Source organism: Argentina silus, assembly GCF_951799395.1.
Source record: "Argentina silus genome assembly, chromosome: 12".
NCBI lineage: Eukaryota > Metazoa > Chordata > Actinopteri > Argentiniformes > Argentinidae > Argentina > Argentina silus.
This window is the reverse complement of record NC_139666.1, coordinates 5,381,981-5,407,037: the sequence shown is the minus strand read 5'-3', so window position 1 is coordinate 5,407,037 and position 25,057 is coordinate 5,381,981. Positions and strand designations below refer to the sequence as shown.

The window sequence follows — 25,057 nt, the reverse complement described above, 5'->3', positions numbered from 1 at the left end:
TTTGAGGGGAGGATGTAGCATAGTATGAAAAGGCACCTTTCACAAACACGACTGTTGTGCATGCCACCTTCCCAGCATCGTTGGCCACTTGGCAACTGTAGTTAGCAGAGTCAGTGGGTTTCACAGAGTGAAGCTCCAAGAAACTTGAAGAGGCATCTTTCTTGATAAAACATGTGCCTCCAGTGGTTATCTCTTTGTCTTCTCTGAACCACTTAACAGCAAGAGGAGCTGTCCCCGTGAAAGCAGACTTCAGGATAACAGTAGATCCTGGTATGACATCTTGGGAGTCAGGTTTCAATGTGAAGACTGGAGGTTCTAAAAATGTGTTAAGAAGAAAATAATAAAAGATCTCAACATCATATACTGCAAATCATATATACTGCAAATTGAAGTTTGACAAAGGTCAAAGGGAAGACGAAAGCTTTCTGAACCTTTGACATATAATGTTCCACTGGTTTCTTTAAATCCGGCAGCATTTGTTGCCCGGCATGTGTATACTCCAGCATCACCCTTCTCCAACTGAGTGATTCTCAATACAGCTGAGCTTTCTTTGAATTCAGGTTGATATTTCCCTCCAGACATAATTTCTTTCTCATCTTTGAACCAAGATATAGTCATAGGCTGAGATCCAGATACTCTACTTTCCATTGAAATATTGCTACCAATGGTCCCATCAGCTCTTTTCAGAGACTTTGTGAAAGAAGGTGGTATTATCCGATCTGTTTGTTGAAAAGAAAACATGTTTCATATGAGGCATTATTTCATTTTTATGGAGATAAACTTAAAATAAGTTGAAAAGAAAAACAAACCTAGCACTGTGACTGAACAAGAGCATTGGTCTTTTCCGACACGATTGGACACTTCCATTGTATATTCACAAGTGTCTCCTTTTTCTGCCGCAAGAATCTTTAAGATGGCAACATTATCTTTAAGAGTAATTTTATATTTTCGACCCCCCGTCATCTCCTTTCCATCTCTCAACCATTTCACTTTGAGATCGGGGCTTCCTGAAATGGTGCACTCCAAGGTTGCTGAATCTCCAACCGTCACACTGATAGATGCTGCTTTCTCTAAGATTCTAGCAGGTTCTGAGATAAAGCCAAATTAATTAGATTTAAGGGGTTGCATGAGTCTAAATGTAAGATTCTATATGTTCTTGTACGAGTATTTTTTGTATAAGACCTTGAACAGACCTTGAACAGTTACTGTGGCTTCACATTTCTGTTGACCGGCCTCATTCTCTGCTTGGCAGGTGTACTTGCCACCATGGCTAATGGCAACAGTGGCTATTGACAGAGTAGCAATGTTGTTCTCAAACACCATTTTGATATTTGGATCATCATCTCTCAACATGTCAGAGTTCCACATCCATTTCACTGTAATAGGTGCTGAGCCTTTCAGCGTACATTGCATTTTCACTGCACTTCCCAAAATCGCTGTAGTGTTCTCAATCCTCTTTGAAAATGATGGTGGTTCTATACAAAACATATAATAATAATCAACAATGTTCTTAAGAAAACGGTATACATTTTACATGAATTTTAAACTAGTGTTTAACCTACTAACCTTTCAGTTTGGCTACTGCCTTAGATGCGATTTTACCCACATCATTCGATACAACACACTGGTAATCACCAACATCTGCACTTTCAAATGAGTGGATCTCCAAACAAGCGATTGAATCCTGAGAGACTATCTTGTACTTCTTGTCTGCAGTGAGTGGTTTCTTATTCTTGAGCCAGGTAACTTCAAATGGAGCTGTTCCTGTAACTTCACATTCAAGAAGGGCAGCAGTTCCTTTCACTGCTTCTACCATTTGCAATTCTTTTCGGATTGAAGGCGGCTCTAAGAGTAGAGATACATTAAAATGAAATTATACATCTGTCTGTAATCTAAGACTTTCTATTACTAACTGTTCGGTAGAATGGTGGCAAACCTTTGACAGATATCTGAGTGCTACAGCTCTCACTGCCAGCTTCGTTAGACACCTCGCATGTGTAGCTTCCACTGTCTGATACAAGAAGATTGCTCATCTCCAAAGTTGCAAGACCACCCTTGAAAGTGACTTTATATTTCTCTCCTTCACTGAGCTCTTTGTCATTCATAAACCAGGTGGCATGGAGTTCAGGTGATCCTTTGACTGTGCACTGTAACCGTGCAGATATGCCTTGCTTCCACATAATCTTTGGCTCCATTTTCTTTACAAAGGTAGGGGGCTCTGAAAGAAGCATTGTATTGCAAAACAGCATAGTTGATGTCAAACAAATAAAACATCTCTGCTACATTACCATCAAAAGGGAAGAGTGTAAGAAACAAGAAGGTAAGATGACGTCGCTGCATAGTGTTAGTGTTCAAAAGATAACTGAAAACTCAGATTTGCTTTTCAGTAATGCTAAGCAGTTAATTTCTGGAAAGCAGAGCGGTGTACATAAACTGCATTAAAGGCAGAAAATCAACGTAAACCTTACCTTGCACTGTTACCATAGCAGAACAACTTTCACTTCCAGCATCATTTGTAGCTGTACAGACATATTTGCCTGAATCTTTCAGTTGCGACTTTTGAATATCAAGAACGGCGACCTTGTCTTCAAAAGAGATTTTACAATCCATTGTTTGATGGATCTTTTTGCCATCTCTCATCCATGTGATAATCACTCCAGTGTCCTCATCCACTTGACACTCAAGACGAAGTGGATTTCCAATAGCTGCCGACACTGACTCAAAAGTCTTTACAAAACTGGGTTTGTTGATAACTCTCAATTCTGTACTGCATGTAGCAGTGCCAACACTGTTTGATGCTTTGCAAAGGTAAATACCCTGATCTTTCAGCTGAAGACTTTTAATTTGAAGGGAGTATTTGTTCTTGTCACATGATATTTCATAGTTTATCCCGGAAGAAATGGCAATGTTGTCCTTGTGCCAGACAACATCCATAGGTGAAGAACCAGTAACTACACACTGGAATCTTGCCTGTTTGTCCACATATAATGTCATTGAATCAGGTTTTGTAATAAATACTGGCGGATACATCTCTACAGAAAGTGAGTAAAACATAAGAAAAAAAGATGAAGAATATAAATTATAAATACCTAGCATACATACTGTACAACTGTTTAGGCTACACAAGCACATTGACATTCTTGGCCATCTTAACATAACTAAGTCTTGATGAAAAGAACACACAATAGTTTATTAATCAGAATAAGATATGCACTGGGCACTTACCAGTCACTGTCAGGGAGGCAGAACAGCTGTCACTGCCATGCTGGTTGGAAGCTTTGCACGAATAGTCAGCGCTGTCAGCTTTGGTTGGGTTCAGGAGCTCCAATAAGGAGGTCTGATGATGACTGATGATCCTGCACTTCTCACTCTGTCTGATCTCAGTGCCAGACTTGAACCACTTGAAGGTCACATTTGGTGCATCTTCAACTTCACATTCAAACTTGGCATTGCTGCCAACATTGATCTCCAGGGGACTGATTTTGTACCTAAAGACAGGTGGCACTAGATTGTGCACAAAGAAAAGAAAAAAAAGTAAATAATTGAGTAGACAACGATGTGACAATTATATAAAAGGATGCACAGAGCTGGAACAGAAATGATGGAATGCAAAAATTATGGTGGGATGCAATCCAGGAGTGACTGTGAAGAAATGGTAGAAAGAAATGGGGGATAGGTTAAGAGGAAGAAGACTGAAGAATGAAACCACGACAAACTGGACCCTAAAAGCATGCAACAAAAAAAAAACAGTGCCCAGTGGAGAATGGACCATGGGTGAGATGTAATATTTCATGGGTGACCAAGGTTCTATTTTCATAGACATGCTAAAGTGGCAGTGAAAATACTTGGAAACCATACGAAACAAGCATGTGGATATGGGAATGAGATTGAGAGATACCCCAGTGAATTGGTGGTGATTTGAGCGTGAGATGAAAACATGCTGAAATGTGGTCAATTTCATATTGACTAAAGGAAAGGCAGAGTGAAAACATGAATTGAAAATATGAATGATTAAGTTAGTTTTTGTGTACAGTGATGAGTAACAGTAAAACATCCCCATCATCCAACCTCTTGAGACAACTGTGAGCCTTGACGATGTTGTTGTCTTGCCAGCTTCATTCTCAGCCTCAAAGATATATTCCCCTTGATGCTTCTCCTTGATAACTTTGTTGATTACTAGTGTGTATGTGTCATGGTCTTTGGAACACTTGAACTCTTTGCCAGATTTCACCAATCGTCCATTGAAAAGCCAGTTTACTTTTTTAACAGAGCTTACAGTCACAGATAATGTAACCTTGGTATTCTCCTCTGTGGCAATGTCCTCCAGAAAAGATGTAATGACTGGGTTACCTTTGATCTGCTCTGGAGGTTTAGATCTAGTGACTTCTTCTGTGAAGAACTCCTCCCTGTGATCCTTTTGGATGAGGACATCTACAGACTGTTCAGTTGGGATGGATGTCAGGGGCATATCAGTGGTGATGTCACCAGCACCAACATCTCTCCCATAGCCTTTTACTGTCACAGATCTGACTTCCTGTCTGGCTACCAGTATGGACTGTTCAAACTCAACATGTGACTCTGTTGTCATTTTCACTATTTGAGAACTTGTGGACTGTGTGAATTGGGCTGCTTTTGACTCTACCACCACAACGTCTTGCTCAGCTGTTAAGGTTTCAAGTTGAGCTTTAGACTCAGTTTTTAGTGCAGCAGACTGAGATTTGGGCGATGCAAAATCCACTGCACTCTCTGCTACTCGCACAGTCTCCACCACCGACGACAGCATCTCTTTGGAGTGTGCACTTTTAACCTGTAATCTCTGGGGTTTGTCAATTTGCATTGTGCCAGGTTGCTCAGATGTAAGAACATGCTGCTCATGATAGACAATTGAGTGGAAAGCTGCCTGCAGTTCAGTCCTCAGATCAGCAGTCTGAGGGTATTCACCTTCAAAAGTGAGAGTTATTTCCATGGGGGCACCTGTTGTTGTGATAAGGTATGTGAACATTGCACGTTTGGGTTCCCTACATACCTTCACCTCCTGGACCTCAACAGCCTCTAATCTGTCAACAACGTCTGCCAGTAAAAGTGGCTGGTCACGCGCCACAGCAGACTGGAGTGCACTTTTTAACTGATGTCTGATATCTAAACTCATTGGTTTGGGAATCTGAATAACAAATGTAAGCTCCTTCGGAAGAGTTCGACTTTCTCCAGACTCAGATGCCACAAAAGACAACTTGGGCTGAGTAATTACGCTTACAGTGGTTGACTCTGATTTTGTTATTTCCTGAGACTTTTCACCAGTCAAGATATGCTTTTCATCCATCAGTATTGACTGTCTAACTGACTGTCCTTCCTGTATTTGGACTGCAAAGTCCTGCTCTGCAGCCTGTAGAGGTGCACTACTCTCAGTTGAGACTTCCTTTCCCTCTATCTGTACAGGCTCAGTTGGTATTTTGGCCTCTATTCCGGTTTGGCATGTGTATTTGTCCACAACTTTCAAATTATCAGTATGTCCCTCCTGCAATACTTGATTATCTGCCACACTCATTACATGCATGACATTCCAGCGTTCTTCTTTTTGGATTAATGCGCGCTGCTGTTTAACGTCACTGGTAAATGGACTTTCTTTTGGAAGCTGCATGGGCTTTGACGTGACCTGAAGAATGCTTAGAGGCCTTGGTTCTGTTCTAATATCTGACTGAACCCCTGTCACTGACACATCAAGATCTTTGTGATAATCAGCAGTAAGCTTCCTTCTCTCCTGTGAAGTTGCTGCATGTCTTCTGGCCTTTTCCTGTTTCTGTGCTGCCACCTGTTGGTCCGGCTTCTCAATGGTAAGTATACCCTCTTTGGGTAATGCAGTTACTGGCTGAACTGACTGAAGATGTAAAAGGGTCGGGCCCTCTTTTTGGGGCTGAATGGAAATTGTGCTAGTCTTAGCCGAAAACTCAGACGTATCCTCACAGATTACAGACCTCTGTTCATCTTGGGTCACTGTGTGTAAAAGAGTAGGACTTTTTCTAGTACTAGCTTGTTCTGAAATTGGTTTCTCACAAGTAAATCGCTCCTCAGATGGTAGAAGATCCTGGTCTGTGATAACCTGCAACTGCATGACCTGGTTGCCTTCTACTTGAGATTGCACTGTGATGGCACTGTCTAAACTCTGCAGTTGTCGTGTGTGTTCAGCTTGTAACTCCTGCCTCTCCTCAGTTGTAAGTGCTGATTTGACAATGACATCCTTGCGGAGTAGAGCCATCTCCTTTTCCGGTCTATGCATGGAAAATGTATCCTCTTTTGCTAATGTTTGTTTAGTCTCACTAACCGGCGCAAGAACTGGTTTGAACAATTCTTTTGTGACTGCCGATTGTATAGCTGAATCAGCTGTGGACAATTCCGAGGTATGGCCCTCAGGAATCAGCTGTTTCTTTGTCGACGTAGCAGAATACAGTATTTTAACACCTTCTTTTACTTTATAACTTTTTTCCTGTTTTGGCTTCGGAATGTCATGTGACTCCTCTTTTAAAATTGATAGTTGGGCTTCAACTTGATGACTACTGATGAGATGTTTAGGCTCAGACTTTGGCTGTATCTGATCTACCATCCTGTCTCTTAATGAGTCTGTGCTTACACTTGAAAAGGTGGTTATCTCCTCTGCAATGGCAGACATTAATTTAGATTGCTTTTCTTCTGCAGACTGAAGCTCTATGACCTCTGGACTTTGGATACGGTCACAATGCTGTTCTGTGAGGTCTTGCCGCTCTTGAACAGCAGATACAAAAGCAACCATATGAAGCTGTTTGGTAGGAACTGCTGAAACTTTAGATGGATGGGTGGGAGCCACAGACACTCTCTCTTCTACCTCATGAGAATGCAGCACTGCAGCCTGGTGCGTGACCTGCTCTCTTTGAAGGGTAGCAGCAGAGATATCCAGCTCTCGGAGGGTGTCCACCTGCTCACTGGAAACAACCTGTCTGTCCTCAGTACCAATGGTGTACACCATCTGATGTCCTGCCTGGAGGCTGGTGCTGGCCTCTCCAGGAAGGTTGACCATGTACAAGCGTGACTCTGTAGCTTGTTCAGTCGTGGATACTTTATAACCTTTTTGTTTTTGAACTACCATATGCTGTTCCTGGTGACGAGATATAGAGACAGACTCTCTGAACACAACTAGCTCAGCACTACATGAGGCCTCTCCATATGGGTTGGAAGCCCTGCATGTGTAGACGCCACTGTCTTCCTGTTTGATGCCCTTCATGTTAATGAAGCCAGATCCATCTGGGTTGTTCACCATAATGCAATACTGATTTGGCTGAATTTTAAAAGCACCTCTAAACCACTGCACATCAGGAATTGGATCACCAGTGACCGTATACTTAAAGTAAACCTCCACTCCCTCTGTGCATCTCACAGGTTCAATTTGAACCATGAAACTAGGTGGTTGTCCAGTGACTTTGAACATTTTCTCAACCCATTGCTCTGCCGTAGTCAAATCACTCTTTCTCACCTGCAGGGAAGTAGTACAGGTTGTCTTGCCAAATCTATTACTAGCTGTACAAGAATACTCACCCTCATACTCTGTTTTAACCTGAGAGATTATTAATGTGTATTCCTCTTTTTCTTGTACCAATTTGTAAACCGATGAACTCGTTATAACACGGCCATTATGAAACCACTGGACGTTAGGCTTTGGAAAGCCAGATACTGTGACAGTAAACCTAGCCATGTCCCCAACAGTAACAGCTGCTGGTGAGAGTTGGGTCACAAAAACAGGCTTTTCTTTTTTCTTCTCTAAAGTACTAGAGTAGCGTTTAGACTCTGGCTTGAGTTCAAGTGTTTTTGTTTTTTCAGGTAACTGGACGCCAGTGTAGTAGGACTCTTGTTTCTCTTCCTTAGTCGTCACAGTCACGCTAGAACATTCTGTGTAAAAAATAATGAGTAAGATTGATAAGAATATCCGTAACAGATGGATTCATGCTATTCAACTGAGTTCCTGCTGCAAACGATTAAAGGGTAACTTAGCAAGATTACTTTCAAAATAACACAAACAATGAACACTCCAGTATATTAACTTATTTATTTATACATTTATATAACCATATAAACACTGTTAGAGACAAAATGAAGTGATTTCTGTACAAATAAATCATGAATTTCAATCATTCTAATCTCCAAATGAATACATTGCATTAGTCTTTTATGAATTGTCAATATTGAGAGCTGACCAATTGGGTAATATATGATGTACTAAATATACAGTATTCATTCAGAATACAGCAGAATACAGCTGCCTCCATTCAGAATGCATCTGCCTCCTTAACTTACAATGATACATATATTTACAACACATAATGTATATATATTTAATATATCCTCTTTTTTTCTTTCACACCCAAGCCTACATTTTGAAATGGAATTTTCAAATTTTTAATTCATGTTTACTCAATTTTCTAATTGTTCACCAGATAGTTCTCAAAATCCTGAATCAAATGATAAATAGACAAAGTAATTCACAAAGAAGAATATTCTTTATCTAACCAATACCCAAGTAATCGTAACATAATGTATCATGCTAACAACTCTGAACCATCACGGATTAATAAGTTACTGGATCTATGACAGGAGACAAACTAAAACAATATATTGAGCTAGTAATAATTGAGATAGATGGCCAATGGATAAATGGTACAGTGAAAGTTTAGTTTATAGTAGTAAATAAGCGGTGTCTCTTTTGATAGTTTTAATAATACCAGTATTGTATAGTTAAAACTGCTAATATTAATTAGAGAAATATGAGGGTGGCAGTGTAGAGGGACTGCTAGATGCATTCCCATATGTTTGATCACGGCAACAAACATCGGACATTTTTCATTAGTTTCACAATTTGTAACATTGTGCATTTCTTTGGTTTTGGAGTGATTACCATGTTGGCAATAATCGGTGGTAAATGTAGCAAACTCATACACCTGTTGTACGGTTTGTGTGATTAATGTCTGCTACAGTGCAAATAGTAGTAAATAAAACAACGTAACACTTTGTTGTGAGTTGCCCTTATGCCTGTGTAGTAATTAGTAATTAGTAATTAGGACTAGTAACTCCATCAACATGCTATTACAAGAAAACCTTGTATTTTGCTTTGTAATTGCATATTAACGGATTGAGTGGTTTTGGTTACGCAATTCAAATAGTGGCCGTTCTTTACAGTTCTCTAACGACAAAAACTGCTCAGTACAAAGCAATTGTATTACTATGTACTCTAATGCAATGTTGTTACTGGACAAGCAGAAGAAGACCTCACTGTAAAGTGTTACCAAACAGTACACACGACACAGTAACCTCTTAAACAAAAAGGCAAAAGCAAACATTAATTGGAGCCAAGATAGACAGTAGATTATGTCATTATGAAACATTAATATATTTTTATAATGACCCACTGATGTGTGAAGTGATCTTGTTGTAAACCTGTTGTAAGCTGATAGATCTTCGCCTAATGTTACATAATATTGTTGATATTTACCATATAGTAATTAATAAAACACACTTTCTGAACATCAGGGTTGAAATTCCAAAACAATCACTTTGGAAACTCACTACTATAATCAGCAGGCAGTTTGCTGGAAAAAACTCTTGAAATGGCAACATGATTTTCACTCTTCCAAACATACACATCCTTTATTGACTTCTGAATTCACATCCACATCCACATCCACTTTTGAGACTAGAATACTTTCAACAAAGCAGTTGTTTCAGTATATCCAGCTTTGTTTTGGATAATGCACTTGAACTCCCCAGCATCACTTTGGTTGACATTTGTTATAATCAGATTAAAATGCCCCGATGCCTTCTCTTGAATCATGTACCTGGTGTTTTTCACTGGATCGCCATCTTTGTACCACTCTGCAGTGGGATGAGGTTTACCGCTGACTAAACACTGGAGAACGACTGGCGTTCCTAATGCTGCGGTTACGTTTGTCAGGGGAATAATGCATTTTGGAGGAGTTTCAGTCACTTGAAACTGAAAACTACACGTTTCTGATGATTTACCTTTGAATTCGATCTTATCATCTTTTGCAGGTTCTGCAAACACATCAAAGTTGATGCTGACATATTTTTCTCCTTGCTCACTCATCTCGTTGTCAGTCATGGCTACGAGTCTCACTGCTTTTTGTGACTCATCGGCTTCCTGCTCAAATTCAAATTCCAGTTCTATCTCTGATGCCTGCTCGCCATCAAAAGATGAGTTCCCAACAACCAAGTCAAACTTCTGAGGCTGAACTATAGCACTGCCGAGAGACACTGCCGTCAGCTCTCTTCCCCTTGTCTTTCCTAAGAATGCTTTAGGATCCAACACCAGCAGAGATGCCCTACACAGTGTTTCTCCAACAACATTAATGGCTCTGCAGGTGTAGACACCACTATCGTGAGTGTTGACTTTACGAATTTTCAGGAAATGATTGTCACCATCAGATGAATTAAAATATTTCTTGTTATCATGAGGGATCTTCCTGTCACCTTTAAACCATGACACTATAGGGGAGGGAATCCCCATCAAAGAACACTCAAACATTACAGTTGTATTCTCAGGCGTCTCCAAATCACAGATAGGATTTATGAAGCGTGGCGGCATTTCTGTTACCTCAAAAGCAATTTTTAAATCGTCACTTTCTTGAGTGATGAAGTCAACTGCACTCTCCTCGTACATACTTGGAAGAACATCGAGTGAGATTATCATGCTTTTATTGTCAGCAGTGTATTCTGGGATTGTGATTATCTTCACTTGTCTCTCAAACTCTTTCACCTCATTTTCATCCAGTTCCACCTCTAGTAAGATCTCTTGTGGGGAGGGAGACCTTGATGAGTCATCATCCTCAACATCAAACTCTATCACATGCTGGTGGGTCACTGCTGGTGGTGCTGGCATATACCTGGCCTCTTGAGATATAACAACAACTAGCGCAACACTTTTAGCCTCTCCCACATAATTCACAGCCTCACAAATATATTCCCCCTGATCAGCTTTTATAATGTTCTGAATTTCAAGCGTGATATTGTCACCGTCTCTTTCCATTTTAACCCTTTCATCTTCAACCAGTTGGGTTTTGTTTCTAAACCATTTTACCTCAGGAGAGGGCAACCCAAACACCTCAGCATAAAATAATAGAGAGTCATTTTCAAAAACTCTCTTTTTAATGAGAGGTTTAAGGAAAGCAGGAGGGATACCCTGGACCTTTTCTTGAAGTGGACCGAGGCCAAGAGAACTACAGCCCTCCGTGAGGAAGCTTCCTTCGTCCAAACTAAATGCTGGCGGGGTTGTCTCAATACCCTCGTCAACAGGCGACCTCAAAAACTTATCAGGAGAAAAGAATCTCTCACTGGAATCTGTTGATAGCCTCTTAGGCTCAACAGGAGAAAATGGATATTCAGGAGGGGTCATAAAACCACCAGGAGTTTCAGTAGGAGTGTGAAAGGATTCAGGAGACTTTGGGAGCTGTGAAATTTCAGTAGAAGAAGCTGGGGTATAGAACCGCTCAACTTCAGCTATATCATCACTAAACGTGCTACCCATCTCAATGGACATCTCAGACTCTGGTGATAGAGGTCTCGCCCATTCCGCTGGGGGGTTGTAGTAATCATAAACAGCACTGAACGTCACCTCCTCCACCTCCAGTGAAGTCACCCCAGCTGCACCAAGATGGCCATCAGCCATTGCCTGAGCAGTGCTATCAAGTTTAGAAATTGGTTTCTGTTGTGGATCTTGTGCTGCAAGATAATTTGTGAGAGCAAACATTTGATCACTTTCTGCTTTGGGCTTGACACTAACTGTTTTTGACTGTTTTTGAAGGACATCACTTTCAGTCAGAGGTTGCGCTCTGATTTCCTCTGTTGCTTCTTCAATTTCACTCAGTGCCCCACTAGCACTGATAACTGGTCTACTCCTCGAGGGTTCAGATATAGAAATGTCCTCACTGACATCTTTCACATTATGGCTAACAGGAGAGGACATTGTGTCTGGTCTCTGTATTTCAGGAGCTGTACATGATTCAGATATTCTTTTTGGCTTCACATCTTCGCTAACTGATGCTGAAACATTGGCTAAGGACTTGTCCATTGGGACATTCTGAGGAGGAATGAAGCTGCTACCTGTCCTGATGAATGTATGGCCACTGTCCTCTTTCATCCTATCATCTACTGAACCCGTTTCCATACTTTCTGGTGACTGTCTAGTCTTTGCTGCCATAACTGCCTCTGGTCTGACCAGCTTGGGTGACTGTTGCATCTCCTCTACATTTGAGAGAGAAGTAAAATGTTTTAAATCACTGTGGGTCTCAATTCTGGCAGCTTCCACCACAGCTGTGTCTGAAAATTCAACTTCCTCCTGAGAAGAAAAACTCTGGACAGTATTTGGGATAGGATTGGGAGAAATGGACTTCACTCTGGTTGGAATCTGTGTGTCACTACATTCTGTTAACACAGTGTCTTGTGTGGGCTGCAGTGGAGGTTTCCTAACAATTTCTTTAGCCAATGGCTGTTCATACTGATCAGGATGGATTGCAAACTCTGGGATATCCTCCTCAGGGAAATATGACTCTGCAGACTGTTTCAATTCATCGGGAGAAGAGGTGACTGGTGATGCTGGTGCCTCAAAAGCTTGCTTTATTTCTGACACTTTGACTACTGCAGCTGATGACTGCAGACCACAACCACTTATGGTGGGTGCTTCTCTTGATTTTGATACTTTTGGACAATTCTGTGGGATGTGGGAACCTGCAAATGTACCCAACGTTTTCATGGATGTAACATCAGTAATATCGACAGTATCACAAAGAGGAGACTGTGTCAAATCTCCAAAAGTGCTGGATGGTATGTATTGTTGTTCACTATCTCCTACCATGTCATCCTCTGAAAATCTAATAGGCATTGGAAGTTGAAAGGACACATCAGAAATGCTTTCTACCTTTCCCATTGTGTTACTGGCAGTAAATGTATATATCCCAGCATCAGCATATGTGAAGTTGTCGATGTATAATCTGTACATTTTGTCATGCTCCTCAAATCTATACTTTCCCTTGGTGATATTTAAGCATGAATCATCATGGTACCATTTGACATTGGGAGCGGGTTCACCTGTGGCGAGGCATTCAAGCAGGGCTGTCTGGCCTTCTGAACAACTGATGTTCTCCAACTCACTGACTACCTGAGGGGCCTGAGCCGCAACATCAAAGGAGAAAGTGAATTTGTGTTTCATAGACTGAGAGCTGCTGTCATCAGTTGATGTCTCTGAGGCTTTGTCAATAGGTTCCAATGTGTCTCTGGTTTCCTCCATCATCTCTGGGACGGGTGTTGGAGCAGTGATCCTGATCTCCACAGGTGAAGAGTTAATAGATGAGTCAGATGTACGCAGTCTGTGCAACACAGCCTGAGGCACTTGCAATGTGGACTTCCCATTGGTTCCTACATCCAAGTATGATTCAAGTTCTTCCTCAATCAATTTTTCGAGATGATCATCACTCATTTCTAACTCCTCTGTGACTATCACTTCCTGTGAGGTCGCTTGAGATTTACTCAATTGCTCACTCTCAGTTACTTCCAGTGTGCCTGAGCAGGTTGATTTTCCATATTTATTGGTTATAACACAATCAAATGTCCCCACATGGTCCATGGTGGGATAGTAAATAGTTAGCTTGGATTCATTAGACTTGATAAGAATATCATAATCTGCATGATGAGCGATAGGTTGGTGATCTTTGAACCAACTGACAGTTGGATGAGGGTCTCCTTGGAAAAGGCATTTGAATTCAGTCATCTCACCTATCTTTACTTTCATGGATAACATTTTTTTCACAAAGATTGGTAGGGATCCTTCTTTTACGTTCTGAGGCACCTCCATTTGGGGAAGATCTTCTTTTGAACTCACAATTGATTGTTTGCCATCTTTTAATTGTATTTCTTTTGATCCTGTTCTCCTATCTACTGCTTTTACAGTTACTAGGTGTTTTTCATCCTGTCCACTCAAGTCAGATACCTTTCTGATGGATCCTTCCTTGCTTAGTTCTGCTTGGAGCCGCTGACTGCTACTTTGATCCTTGAGGATTGAAAAATCACCCTTTGTCTTACTTTTCACTACAGCTTCCTGAGAGCCTTGATGACTTAAATGTTCTTTCACAGGGGAGGACTCACAGGACATTTTACGAGACTCCTCTCTTTGAGGAGAGGCACGTTCATAAGAGGAACCTTCATTAGGTACACTGGCATAAGCCTCCCTGTTTACATCATAAGGTGCCCTAGCATCAGACTGTTCACTGGCATCATAAGGTACAGTGTAATCATAAGGTGCATGGGCTCCATAAGGCACAGTGTCAAGGTGAGGTGCTCTGACATCATAAGGTGCTCTTGCATCATGTGATACACTGACATCATGAGGTGCTCTCGCATCATGAGGTGCTCTCGAATCATGAGGTACATGAGACACACTGACATCATGAGGTGCCCTAGCATCATGAGATACACTAACATCATAAGGTGCCCTAGCACCATGAGATATACTGGCATCATGAGGTACAGTGGCATCCTGAGGTGCTCTGACATCATGAGGTGCCCTAGCATCATGAGGTACACTAACATCATAAGGTGCCCTAGCATCATGAGGTACACTAACATCATAAGGTGCCCTAGCATCATGAGGTACACTGACATCATGACGTGGCCTCGCACCATGAGATACACTGACATCATGAGATATGCTGCCATCATAAGTTACAGAGGCATGCTGATGTGCCCTAGCATCATGAGGTACACTGACATCATGAGGTACATGAGACACACTGACATCATAACGTGCCCTAGCACCATGAGATATGCTGGCATTATAAGGTACAGAGGCATGCTGAGGTGCTCTGACATCATGAACTGCCCTATCATCATGAGGTACACTGACATCATGAGGTGTTCTTGCATCATGAGGTACACTGACATCATAACGTACCCTAGCACCATGAGATATGCTGGCATCATAAGGTGCCCTAGCACCATGAGATATGCTGGCATCATAAGGTACACTGACATCATAAGGTGCCCTAGCACCATGAGATACACTGACATCATGAGGTGCCCTAGCATCATAAGGAACACTGACATCATGAGGTGCCCTAGCATCATAAGGTACACTGACATCATAAGGTGCCCTAGCACCATGAGGTACACTGACATCATAAGGTGCCCTAGCACCATGAGGTACATGAGACACACTGACATCATGAGGTGCCCTAGCACCATGAGACACACTGACATCATGAGATACACTAGCACCATGAGATATGCTGGCATCATAAGGTACACTGACATCATAAGGTGCCCTAGCACCATGAGGTACATGAGACTCACTGACATCATGAGGTGGCCGCGTACCATGAGATACACTAGCACCATGAGGTACACTTACATCATGAGGTGCCCTAGCATCATGAGGTACTCTGACATCATGAGGTGCCCTAGCACCATGAGACACTCTGACATCATGAGGTGCCCTAGCACCATGAGGTACACTGACATCATGAGGTACTCTGACATCATGAGGTGCCCTAGCACCATGAGACACACTGACATCATAAGGTGCCCTAGCACCATGAGGTACACTGACATCATGAGGTGCCCTAGCACCATGAGGTACACTTACATCATGAGGTGCCCTAGCATCATAAGGTACACTGACATCATGAGGTGCCCTAGCATCATGAGGTACTCTGACATCATGAGGTGCCCTAGTACCATGAGACACACTGACATCATGAGGTGCCCTAGCACCATGAGGTACACTTACATCATGAGATACACTGACATCATGAGGTGCCCTAGCACCATGAGGTACACTAACATCCTGTGGCATGCTGGCATCAGTTTTCCTATGTGGGTTTTGTGAAGGATCAGCCACAGCCCAATTGGACTCTAATTCAATAGCTTCTTCTTGTTCAGTGAGAACATCTTTCTGCCATATTAAGATGCGTTGAGCCAAAGCTTCCTCTTCATTCACAAAATACTCACTGTCGGTCTGCAGCCTCGTTTCCCGCCCCTCAGAAACTATTTGTTGGTGAGAGTGCCACTGGAAACTTTCATCTTTGTAGTCATGGGCAATATCCTTACCCGAGAACCTTTCCTTTGCTGTCTTCTCTGGTGAAGACTTCCTTTTTTTTGTTGACTCTGCTTCTGGGTGTGCTGTTGATTTAAGAGTAGCCCCTTCTGCACCCATCTTTGATTTGTCCGTTTTTCTACCCTGATAAGATGAATATTCGGCACCAACCCAGTCAGACTCCGGATCTACAGCTTCCTCCTGCTCAGTCAAAACCTCTTGTTGCCATTTCATGATTCGATGTGCCAGGGCCTCTTCTTCACTCACAAATTGTTCACTTTCACTCTTCAATTCATAGATATTTTCCCGAGATAAGTGAAGCTCATTTTCCTCTTGTGTTTTCTCACTGACATGCCTCTCTTTGGTGTTGGATCGAGGTGATTTTTGGGATGATGACGTTGCCATCTCTTCTGCTGTTTTTTTCTCTACCTCTTTAACGTGAATATGCCCTTCAGATTGCATATACTGTGTTTCCTCTCCCTTTGTTAGATCAGGTTCAAGTTCAAACTCTTCATCTTGCTCCATCTGCATTCCTTTCTGCCATTTTCTAATGCGCAAGGCTAGAAGTTTGTCCTCACACTCCATACGTTCAGCGTCCAGGCTCTTCTCATAGAGTGGTTCTACAGAGACAGGCTTTTGTTCAGTTTGTTCCTCTGAACGTGTCACAGTATCCTCTTGTTTAACACTCTCGCTCAGAAACGTTTCCTTGGCTGATTTGATTGGCTTGGGTCTCGGAGCTTCGTCAACTGAAGAGTCCTCTTTAGCAGCTATTCGTACAGATTCTCTTGTTTCAATACAAACTAATTCAGAGGTCTCCTCTAACTTAGTCTTCTTTCCAGACAACTCAGTTTGACTTCCTAAGTCCTCAGCCCTGTTATGTTTGAATCCAACTACATTATTGGGTTCCTCCAGAGTCATGACCTTTACACCCTTATGTGGTTCCATAGATTTTTCCTCTTCTTTTGCTTTCTCCGTTAGCTCACCTTTCATCATTTTAATGGCCCTAGTTCGAGACTGAGGTTCAAATGAATGCCTTACACGTGGCTGCACCGTTTCTGCACTGTGAGTAGCAAGTCCAGTAATACTATCAAATCTACCTTGAAACTCTGAAGAGCCTTTACCATTTCTAATTTCTCCATGATCAAAGGGCCGAGCAGCATGCTGCAGCTCAGGTAAGGAGGCAGGCTTGACCCGTAATCGGTCAACATAATCTGCATAGCTGGATTCACTTGCGACTGATTCTAAATCAAACTCAGATGATGACATTGTGGAGATAGACAACCTCTTTTTTCGTTTGACCGCTTTTTGTAACATGCTGAGCTTGGCTTTTACCTCCCCATGAAGACTCTCTGTGTCACTGAATCTGTCACTGTATCTATCACTGCACCTGTCACTAAATCGGTCACTAAATCTGTCACGACCAGTGTATCTGTCACAGTAAATATCACTTAACCTGTCATTAAACCTTTCAGACCTGTCAAACATGGGAGGTGGAGAGCGAGCACGCTCAGATGCTGTTTCAAGAGTTTGACTCTCTGGCACCTTTGATGGTGACGAGGTTCTGAAATACACAGTGCGCACCAGTGTGCTCTTAGATCTGGATCTCCCCTTTTGTACTTGTGACATTTTATCAAATGGGGATCCAACACATCTCAGGTCTACCCTGAACTTTCTGTCTCGTCTTTGCTCAACCATTGAGTCTATGCTTTCATGCGTTTTCTTTGACCGCCTCACAAAGCTCAAATAATTGGCATCTTGTTCCTCTCTTAGTGAAACCAGAAGTGATGCTGTGGATTCTGCAGATCCCTCTGGATTAATAGCCATTACTTTGTAACTGCCAGAGTCTTTGTCCTTTATACTATCAATTATTAAACTTGATGTGTGCATATGCATCTTACTCTCTGTGCATATTTTACGACGATGTTCTTTCTGGATTGGTCTATTGTTATGAAACCATAATATAGTCGGAGGTGGGCAAGCTACCAATTTGCATTTCAAAGCAGCTGGATCCCCCTCTAAAACAGACTGGAACTTAAGCTTTTTCGTAAAAGATGGCTTAATGTTTTCAGTCCACGAACTGATAGACGATGTTCTGCTGGAACATCTGTTGGCTGAAATTAGACCATGATCCAAACAGTCTTCTGTGTCTGAAAAAGCCCCACGGAGATGTCTTCTATTGTCCATGTACCCAGTTCCTTCATTATAAAACAACTCTGAAAAAGAAAGGAAATAACTATTCAATTAAAAAAATTCCCTTTCGATAAAAAAAAAGAAAAATACCAATATTTGAAATGAATATTAATGGAAATATTAAATACATGCAGCAAGTCACAAAGCCATAAAAAAAACAATTTCACTCACCATATTTGTTCGAATAAACGCAAGACTTGATTCTTTTTTAAAGATTGTGACACGAAAATTGCTGGATGTTTTGTTCCTTCTTCTGTGGACATTTCTTCAAAACATAAATTTCTTAAAAAGCATAAATGTTTCCAAAATAAGCTGATCTGCTTTTAGTTGACTTAATGTATGTGTATGCTAAAATATTCCTTACCTGACTTGCAGAAAGATGAATAAACGCCCTTTCTAATCCTTTGATTGGGGGTAAATTATTCAGACATTGATGAGAAACATGGGTCTCCAATGATACATATAAATCAAACTTGTAAAAGTCGCTCTAGAATTGTATGAGAAGGCGTTTATTCGAACTAATATAGTTTACAGGTGTAATCATGTTATTTAAAAAGCAAACAACATTAATCACATACCACTATCTGCAAGCCAGTCTAGGAAATATTTGCACGAGGAAGGAGTTCCAGATGCAAGAAACATAAGAAGCAATTAAAAGATGTGGCTATTTCCATATCTTTTAAAGAACAATTTCCTGTGGTCTGGAACCTTTAAAAGATACACATCCTGTACCTTTTTGGGAAACAATCCAGGAAGAACCTTCATGCGTTCAGATAAGACTGATAGATGCAAACCTCACTTTTTAAAGACGTCTAACAACAAGCATTTTAATCAGTGCTTGCTTGCTTTATATGAGGACATAACAGTCAATACTGACAAACACATACATTTCACATTTTTAAAAACATCAAAACATTTGTATTGCTTGCATGCAGCGTAAAAATTCAGAAGTAACAACAATATGCTGGGATACATGTCAATCAACTGAAGGCTTGATATATGTAATTAATTAAATATTGATTAATCTTACCTTTGACTTCTTCCTCAATTCTGGCTTCAATCACCTCTCTCACATGTGTTACTGTAAAGGAAATGAGGATAGTTGCTGTCAGCCAAGGCACGTTTTGTAAGATAATTATGGGTAACTATGCTCCTCTATGACGGCTTCATCTCGGCCTCTCTGTTTGTGAAAGCCTTCTATTCTCAGGACTCAAAACTGCCCATCAAATCTGGATGTGACCACCAGACTTAAATCCCATATGCTGCTTCCCAGACGTCACATAAAAAACATTTATCATTCATCTAATAACAAAAATACTCAACTCCATTACTATGCAATATACAAAGCAGTTACTACAGTATTGTACAGTACAGTACAACATGCGCATACAATGTTGTAACTGGAGTATATATAGCATTACTTCACAGGTACTGTATAAGAGCAACCTAATGTGAAATATTATTATTATTATTATATTTCACTGTGATGATACAATGTTATGGAAACAAATATCACAAATATAACAATTGCTAAAGTTTATGGCATGACAGTTTCACTCAAGCCGAGGTATGGAGATGGCATACAGCAATCCCTGAATGTGATTTCACAACCAAGTAAGGCAGGGAGTGACAGAGGGAGGAGAATGACAAGAGGGGGTGTTCTATTAAAGCTGAACACTGTACATTCGGTGTATACATACGTGCTATAGTCTTTTTTTCTTATTGTGAGGTTAGTATAAGAAAATACGGAAAAGGTGTATGTTGATTCTATGTAAAGGGTTGGGTTGAAAGAGGAAATGTGTGAAGATTAAAAGATGAATAAGGCGTGACAACAAGCTAATTAATAGCTAAATAATAAGTTACCTTCTTTAGTTACTGCAAGGGTAGCTGTGCACACCGCTTCTCCAGCGGAATTGGTTGCTTTGCAAGTGTATTGTCCGGCATGCTCAGAGAAAGCATCAACTATGATTAGCGTGGCAGTGTTTGTCATCTCATCGAAATGAAAGACAATATCTTTTGTAGGTTTTATTGGCTGCTGATTATGAAACCAGCTTATCTCTGGCCTGGGCATGCCGGACACACAAGCATGGAACCTCGCTACTTCCCCGTGTGACACTGTGCAGCTCACTATTGGATGAATAAAAGTGGGTCTCTGGCCAATAGGCTCTTTCTTTACACTTGACAAGCTTACACTTGACAAGCTGGTTGAGACATGCTTCTCAGATTTTGATGCAATATCCACAGTTTGTTTTTGCCCTGAAAGGAAGCATGTTTAATGATTTTTAGCATGTTATAGATATAAACATGTGTGTATATGAAGTAAGGAGCATATAGTAAAACGTAAATCAGTTGTCTTTGGTCCCGAATGAATATGTTAAAAGTGTCTGAAGTGTCTGTGGCCAGCCAAAGTGTATATATGCACAAATTCACTTAATAGGAAACTATGTCGGTACAGAAAGGTTCACAAACTCACCATCAAGTGTCAAAGTTCCAGAGCAAGAGACCATTCCTACTGGGTTTCTTGCTACACAAGTGTACTCCCCCTCATCTTCAGGGTAAACTCTGGCTATCTCCAGTTGGCAGTTATCATCATACTGTGACATCTTGAAGAACTCGGACTGTTTGATCTCCTTTTCACCACAGTACCAAGTTATCTTTATATCTGTGGAATGGAAAGGACAGAATTGTTGTAAAAAAAAAAAATTATGATGATAAATGCCAATAACCGTACAAGTATCCACAGGAAACCAATAAAGAAATTGTCATTTCAATCCCAATTTCACCCAACAATGTGATATGCAACATACCCTCTCCAGAAACCCGGCACTGGAACCTAGCAGACTCGCCCTCGGTGGCTGAGGTGTTGCTGATGCGTGACACAATCACAGGAGGAGACTGGGGAGCTCCAGTATCAGGAGAAACAACCTCTGGAACTAGACAAACACAGCAAGGTCATTTTAACCCCTTTAAGCCTGATAACTGAGTAACCTGATTAATTAAATAGCTGTCAGACATTTCACCATATTCAACAGAATTGACCATTTATCATCAGAACTCAAATCAGGATGTAATCTTCACCATGTGCACTTTTGAAAAATGATATACTATTAAAAACTGTCTTCCATTATCCAATCCATGTTGCATTATCATTAAAAGATTAGATCAAATCTGTGCTGGCCAAGCAAAACCTCCAACACGTGTAGTATCCCCCCTTTTACGTTTTGGGCTCCCTCTTCGCCTGTCTCCCTCCTCCATTCTCACCGTCTCAATACAGTTATTTTTTTTAAAATAAGAAAAGAGAATCTCCACTCTAGTTTTTTGATAACAAATAAAAAGAGATCAAATCAAATTGTTACCTTCCACATTCAGTGCAGCTGAACTGGTGGCAACACCGCAGTCACTCTTGGCTTCACAGTTGTAGACAGCTGCATCCTCTGGGAACACCTCAATGAGAAGCAGTGTGTGTACGTTTCCTTCACGCATTAACTTGCACTTGAACCCAGCGGAGAGAGCCTGGGAGTTCTTGTACCAGAACACTTGGGGCTGGGGGACGCCTGTCACTTCCACAGAGAAGCGAGCAGGTTTGCCGGCCTCCACAGACTGAGGTTGCATGTGCCGGATGATCTGAGGTGGCTCAGGGACTAAATGAATAGAATGGAAGATGAGAAGGGATGTAGTAAAACATCCTGACCTGCTGTTTGATGTATACCTGTAGCTAAACATTACTATGTTAGATTGTGTTCCCCTCAGGTAACCAAGAAAACATAAGTAATCACCCAGTTGAAAGTTGTCATAACAACAATACCATTAAATTTCACTTACTGTTGACATGAAGTGTCACAACACTTCTGTTCCTCCCAGCTATGAAAGTGTATTCCGCAGAGTCACTTCTGAAGGTCTCAGAAATTGTCAGACGATGGAGCTTTCTAATGGCAACATAGTTGAATCTGTCTTCAACTTCAAATTGGATCTCAACGCCATTCTTAAGCCAACGGCCTTCAATGTCATCCTCATTAACTTCAAACTCAAACGTTGTTCTTTGTTTCTCAACAACCTAGAAATGAAGCTTCGATTTTAATATTCAAAATACAAATAGATAAATCATTGCTGTATGTGGTATTCTAAAGAAGCATGTAAATCCTCATATTCACCGTCATTTCCTTCTCCACTGGCTCTGTGATCCGAACATCACGTCCCTCCACACTGAGGTGAGCCTTGGACATGCTTGCACCAGCGACCACAGAATACTCTCCAGCATCAGACATGCGAACTGTCTGGATCATCAAACGATGCAGAAACTTCTCTGTGGAGACTTTGTATCTGTAAGGTGTTTTAGAGACATCAGAGGGTCATTAGACTGTAGTATTTAAAGGGGTCTCTAATTACGCAAAAATGAACTAATTAGAAATACCTTTCAGACTTTTCTAGCTCCTGTCCATCTTTCATCCATGTCACTTGGACGTTAGGCTCAGAAACTTCACATTCAAATATGGCCTTCTTCTTCTCTGTTATCTTGATATCTTTGATATGCTTGGTGAATTCAATCACACGAGCTAGAGCACAAAAACAGGGAACAAACATAAATAAAATATTTCAAAATGTATTGGCACCTTCCTAAAAATCCATCCTCAAATCAAAAGAGTAACTTACCCTCAACATAAAGGTTAGCTGATGTTGCTGCAGCACCAGCCACAAACTTGTACTCTCCACCATCACCAAAATGAACATTTCGGATGGTAAGCGCGTGGGTTAGCTGTTTGCTGCGACTCTGACATCTGTCAGTAGACCGAATCTCAACACCATTCTTGAGCCACTTGTATGTGATGCCCTCATAGTTGACATTCACTTCAAATGTGATGGTGTCTCGTTCCTGAGCATTTAGGTCTTTCAGCATGGTGGTGATCAAAATAGCTAAGAAACAAAGGAAAGTGTTACAGCAAATCTTCATAAAAAAAAATGTTTTGTGATTGCAATTGTGTAATTGAATAATAGTAAAAAGTGAACTTACGGCTAATGGTCAGAGTTGCAGAGACTTTGTCATTTCCACAGATGAAGGTGTATTCCGCAGAATCTTCTCTGCTAGTGTTCATGATCTTGAGCTGGTGAAGTTTGCCCTGCACTACAATCCTGAACTTGTCACTCATTTCAATCTCCACTCCATTTTTCAGCCAGGTGGATGGGATGTTGAAATGTGACACTTCACATTCAAAGGTGGCCACCTGAGTCTCTGGGATCTCAATACTCTTCATGGGTTTTGTGACACGGAGGGCTGGAGAAATCATATTCAAATATGTAGTCAGTAAGGCCAAGGTGTAATGAATAAATTAATATGGAACACAATGATATAACTAAATCATGTAATTATGTGACTTGATGTAGGCTACTCCATTATATACTGTATACAACTATCATACAATGCTCTAGCTGTCAAGACATACGGTACCTTCAACATATAAAGATGAGCTGCACTGCAGATGTCCGACTACAGCAGTATACTCTCCAGCATTGTGAGTGTTCACATTCTGGATGATTAGCTTATGTGCTTTTCTCTCAGACAATATTTTGCAGTTTTCACTTGGCTTAAGCTCAACATTATTGAACATCCATTTCACAGGGATGTTGTCATGGGACAGGCTCAGCTCAAAAGAGGCAGTGGCATCCAACAGTGATGTCACATCTTTAGGCTTCTTCACAATTTTAATTGCTGAAAGAGAGATTAAGAAGAGGTCATAAATGCACATGATTTCGTATTTTTGGTGTTATGGAATGACGATGTAATACACTCAACTTACACTCAACGTTCAATCTGGCATTTGCAGAAAGCTTTCCAAGTTTAAATCCATAAACTGACTCATCATGTGTGGAACAGTTCTTGATCTTCAGGGTGTGGACAAAGCCAACAACTGTGATTTCATATTTATCACCAGAGCGGATCTCTACACCATTCTTAATCCATTGTGAGCCCTTCACATTCTTGTGGGTGAGCTCCAGACTGAACACTGCTTCTTGTGTCTCAGTGATAGTTAGGTTCCTCAGGGTCTTCTTGATTTTCACAGCTATGAAAATAAACATTGGCTTTAAATCACAAGCATTCACATGATAACACCAATTCAGAAAAAAAGTAACAAATCCATTCAGAAGGTAAAACCTACCTTCAACTTTCAGGTTGGCTGTTGTCTTTGAGTTTGCAACTTGGTAAGTGTATTCACCAATGTCCTGGGGTCTGGTTATGACAATAACAAGACGTCTCACTGCACCACGTTCCTCACTCCTGACATTGTCATTGAAGTTCACAGGTTGTCCATCCTTAAGCCACTTGCCTTCAGCACTTGGGTTGGCCACCTCACACTCCAACTCAGCTGTCTGAGACTCAGCAACTGTCATGTCCTGGAGGGGTCTGTTTATAGCTCCACCTGGTAACATGAGAACACAATGTATATAAATGAACATGGAGAAATGTGAAAGGTTGAAGGACAGTGGAGATAGTAATCCTTCACATGCGAAATGAGGAAAATAAGGAACCAACTTTAACTTAGCCGATAACTTTGAGTCATGAAAGTCAATGGAAATGTTTATCAAATCGTAAAATGTATTGCAATTAGATTTAAGGAGCGGCGAAATTCAGTGCGAATATCCAGACAACAACATCCTACCTAATAATAATACAACCGAAATGGACTTAGTAGTCGGACATTAGCTGTTGTGTTTCTGTATGCGCACACAATTCGAAAAGGCAGCCACCAGAGACAG

At 41.1% G+C, this 25,057-nt stretch overlaps 1 protein-coding gene across 1 annotated transcript in view; it reads right to left on the bottom strand.

Annotated features, from left to right (window-relative positions):
* The window catches only part of ttn.2 (titin, tandem duplicate 2), a gene marked incomplete at its 5' end in the record, with an annotated part of 160,038 nt that overhangs the window by 120,302 nt on the left and 14,679 nt on the right, over positions 1–25,057 (bottom strand). Inside the window, 22 exons of the mRNA XM_083682079.1 lie at positions 37–315; positions 432–719; positions 810–1,088; positions 1,194–1,475; positions 1,567–1,845; positions 1,937–2,218; positions 2,469–3,032; positions 3,226–3,504; positions 4,069–7,914; positions 19,338–19,388; positions 20,171–20,563; positions 20,781–20,969; positions 21,115–21,240; positions 21,664–21,948; positions 22,130–22,361; positions 22,459–22,627; positions 22,719–22,860; positions 22,958–23,218; positions 23,316–23,576; positions 23,751–24,011; positions 24,100–24,363; positions 24,460–24,720. Of these exons, the coding sequence (XP_083538205.1) occupies positions 37–315; positions 432–719; positions 810–1,088; positions 1,194–1,475; positions 1,567–1,845; positions 1,937–2,218; positions 2,469–3,032; positions 3,226–3,504; positions 4,069–7,914; positions 19,338–19,388; positions 20,171–20,563; positions 20,781–20,969; positions 21,115–21,240; positions 21,664–21,948; positions 22,130–22,361; positions 22,459–22,627; positions 22,719–22,860; positions 22,958–23,218; positions 23,316–23,576; positions 23,751–24,011; positions 24,100–24,363; positions 24,460–24,720 (9,273 nt within the window). The remainder of the gene's footprint in view (positions 1–36; positions 316–431; positions 720–809; positions 1,089–1,193; positions 1,476–1,566; positions 1,846–1,936; positions 2,219–2,468; positions 3,033–3,225; positions 3,505–4,068; positions 7,915–19,337; positions 19,389–20,170; positions 20,564–20,780; positions 20,970–21,114; positions 21,241–21,663; positions 21,949–22,129; positions 22,362–22,458; positions 22,628–22,718; positions 22,861–22,957; positions 23,219–23,315; positions 23,577–23,750; positions 24,012–24,099; positions 24,364–24,459; positions 24,721–25,057) is intronic.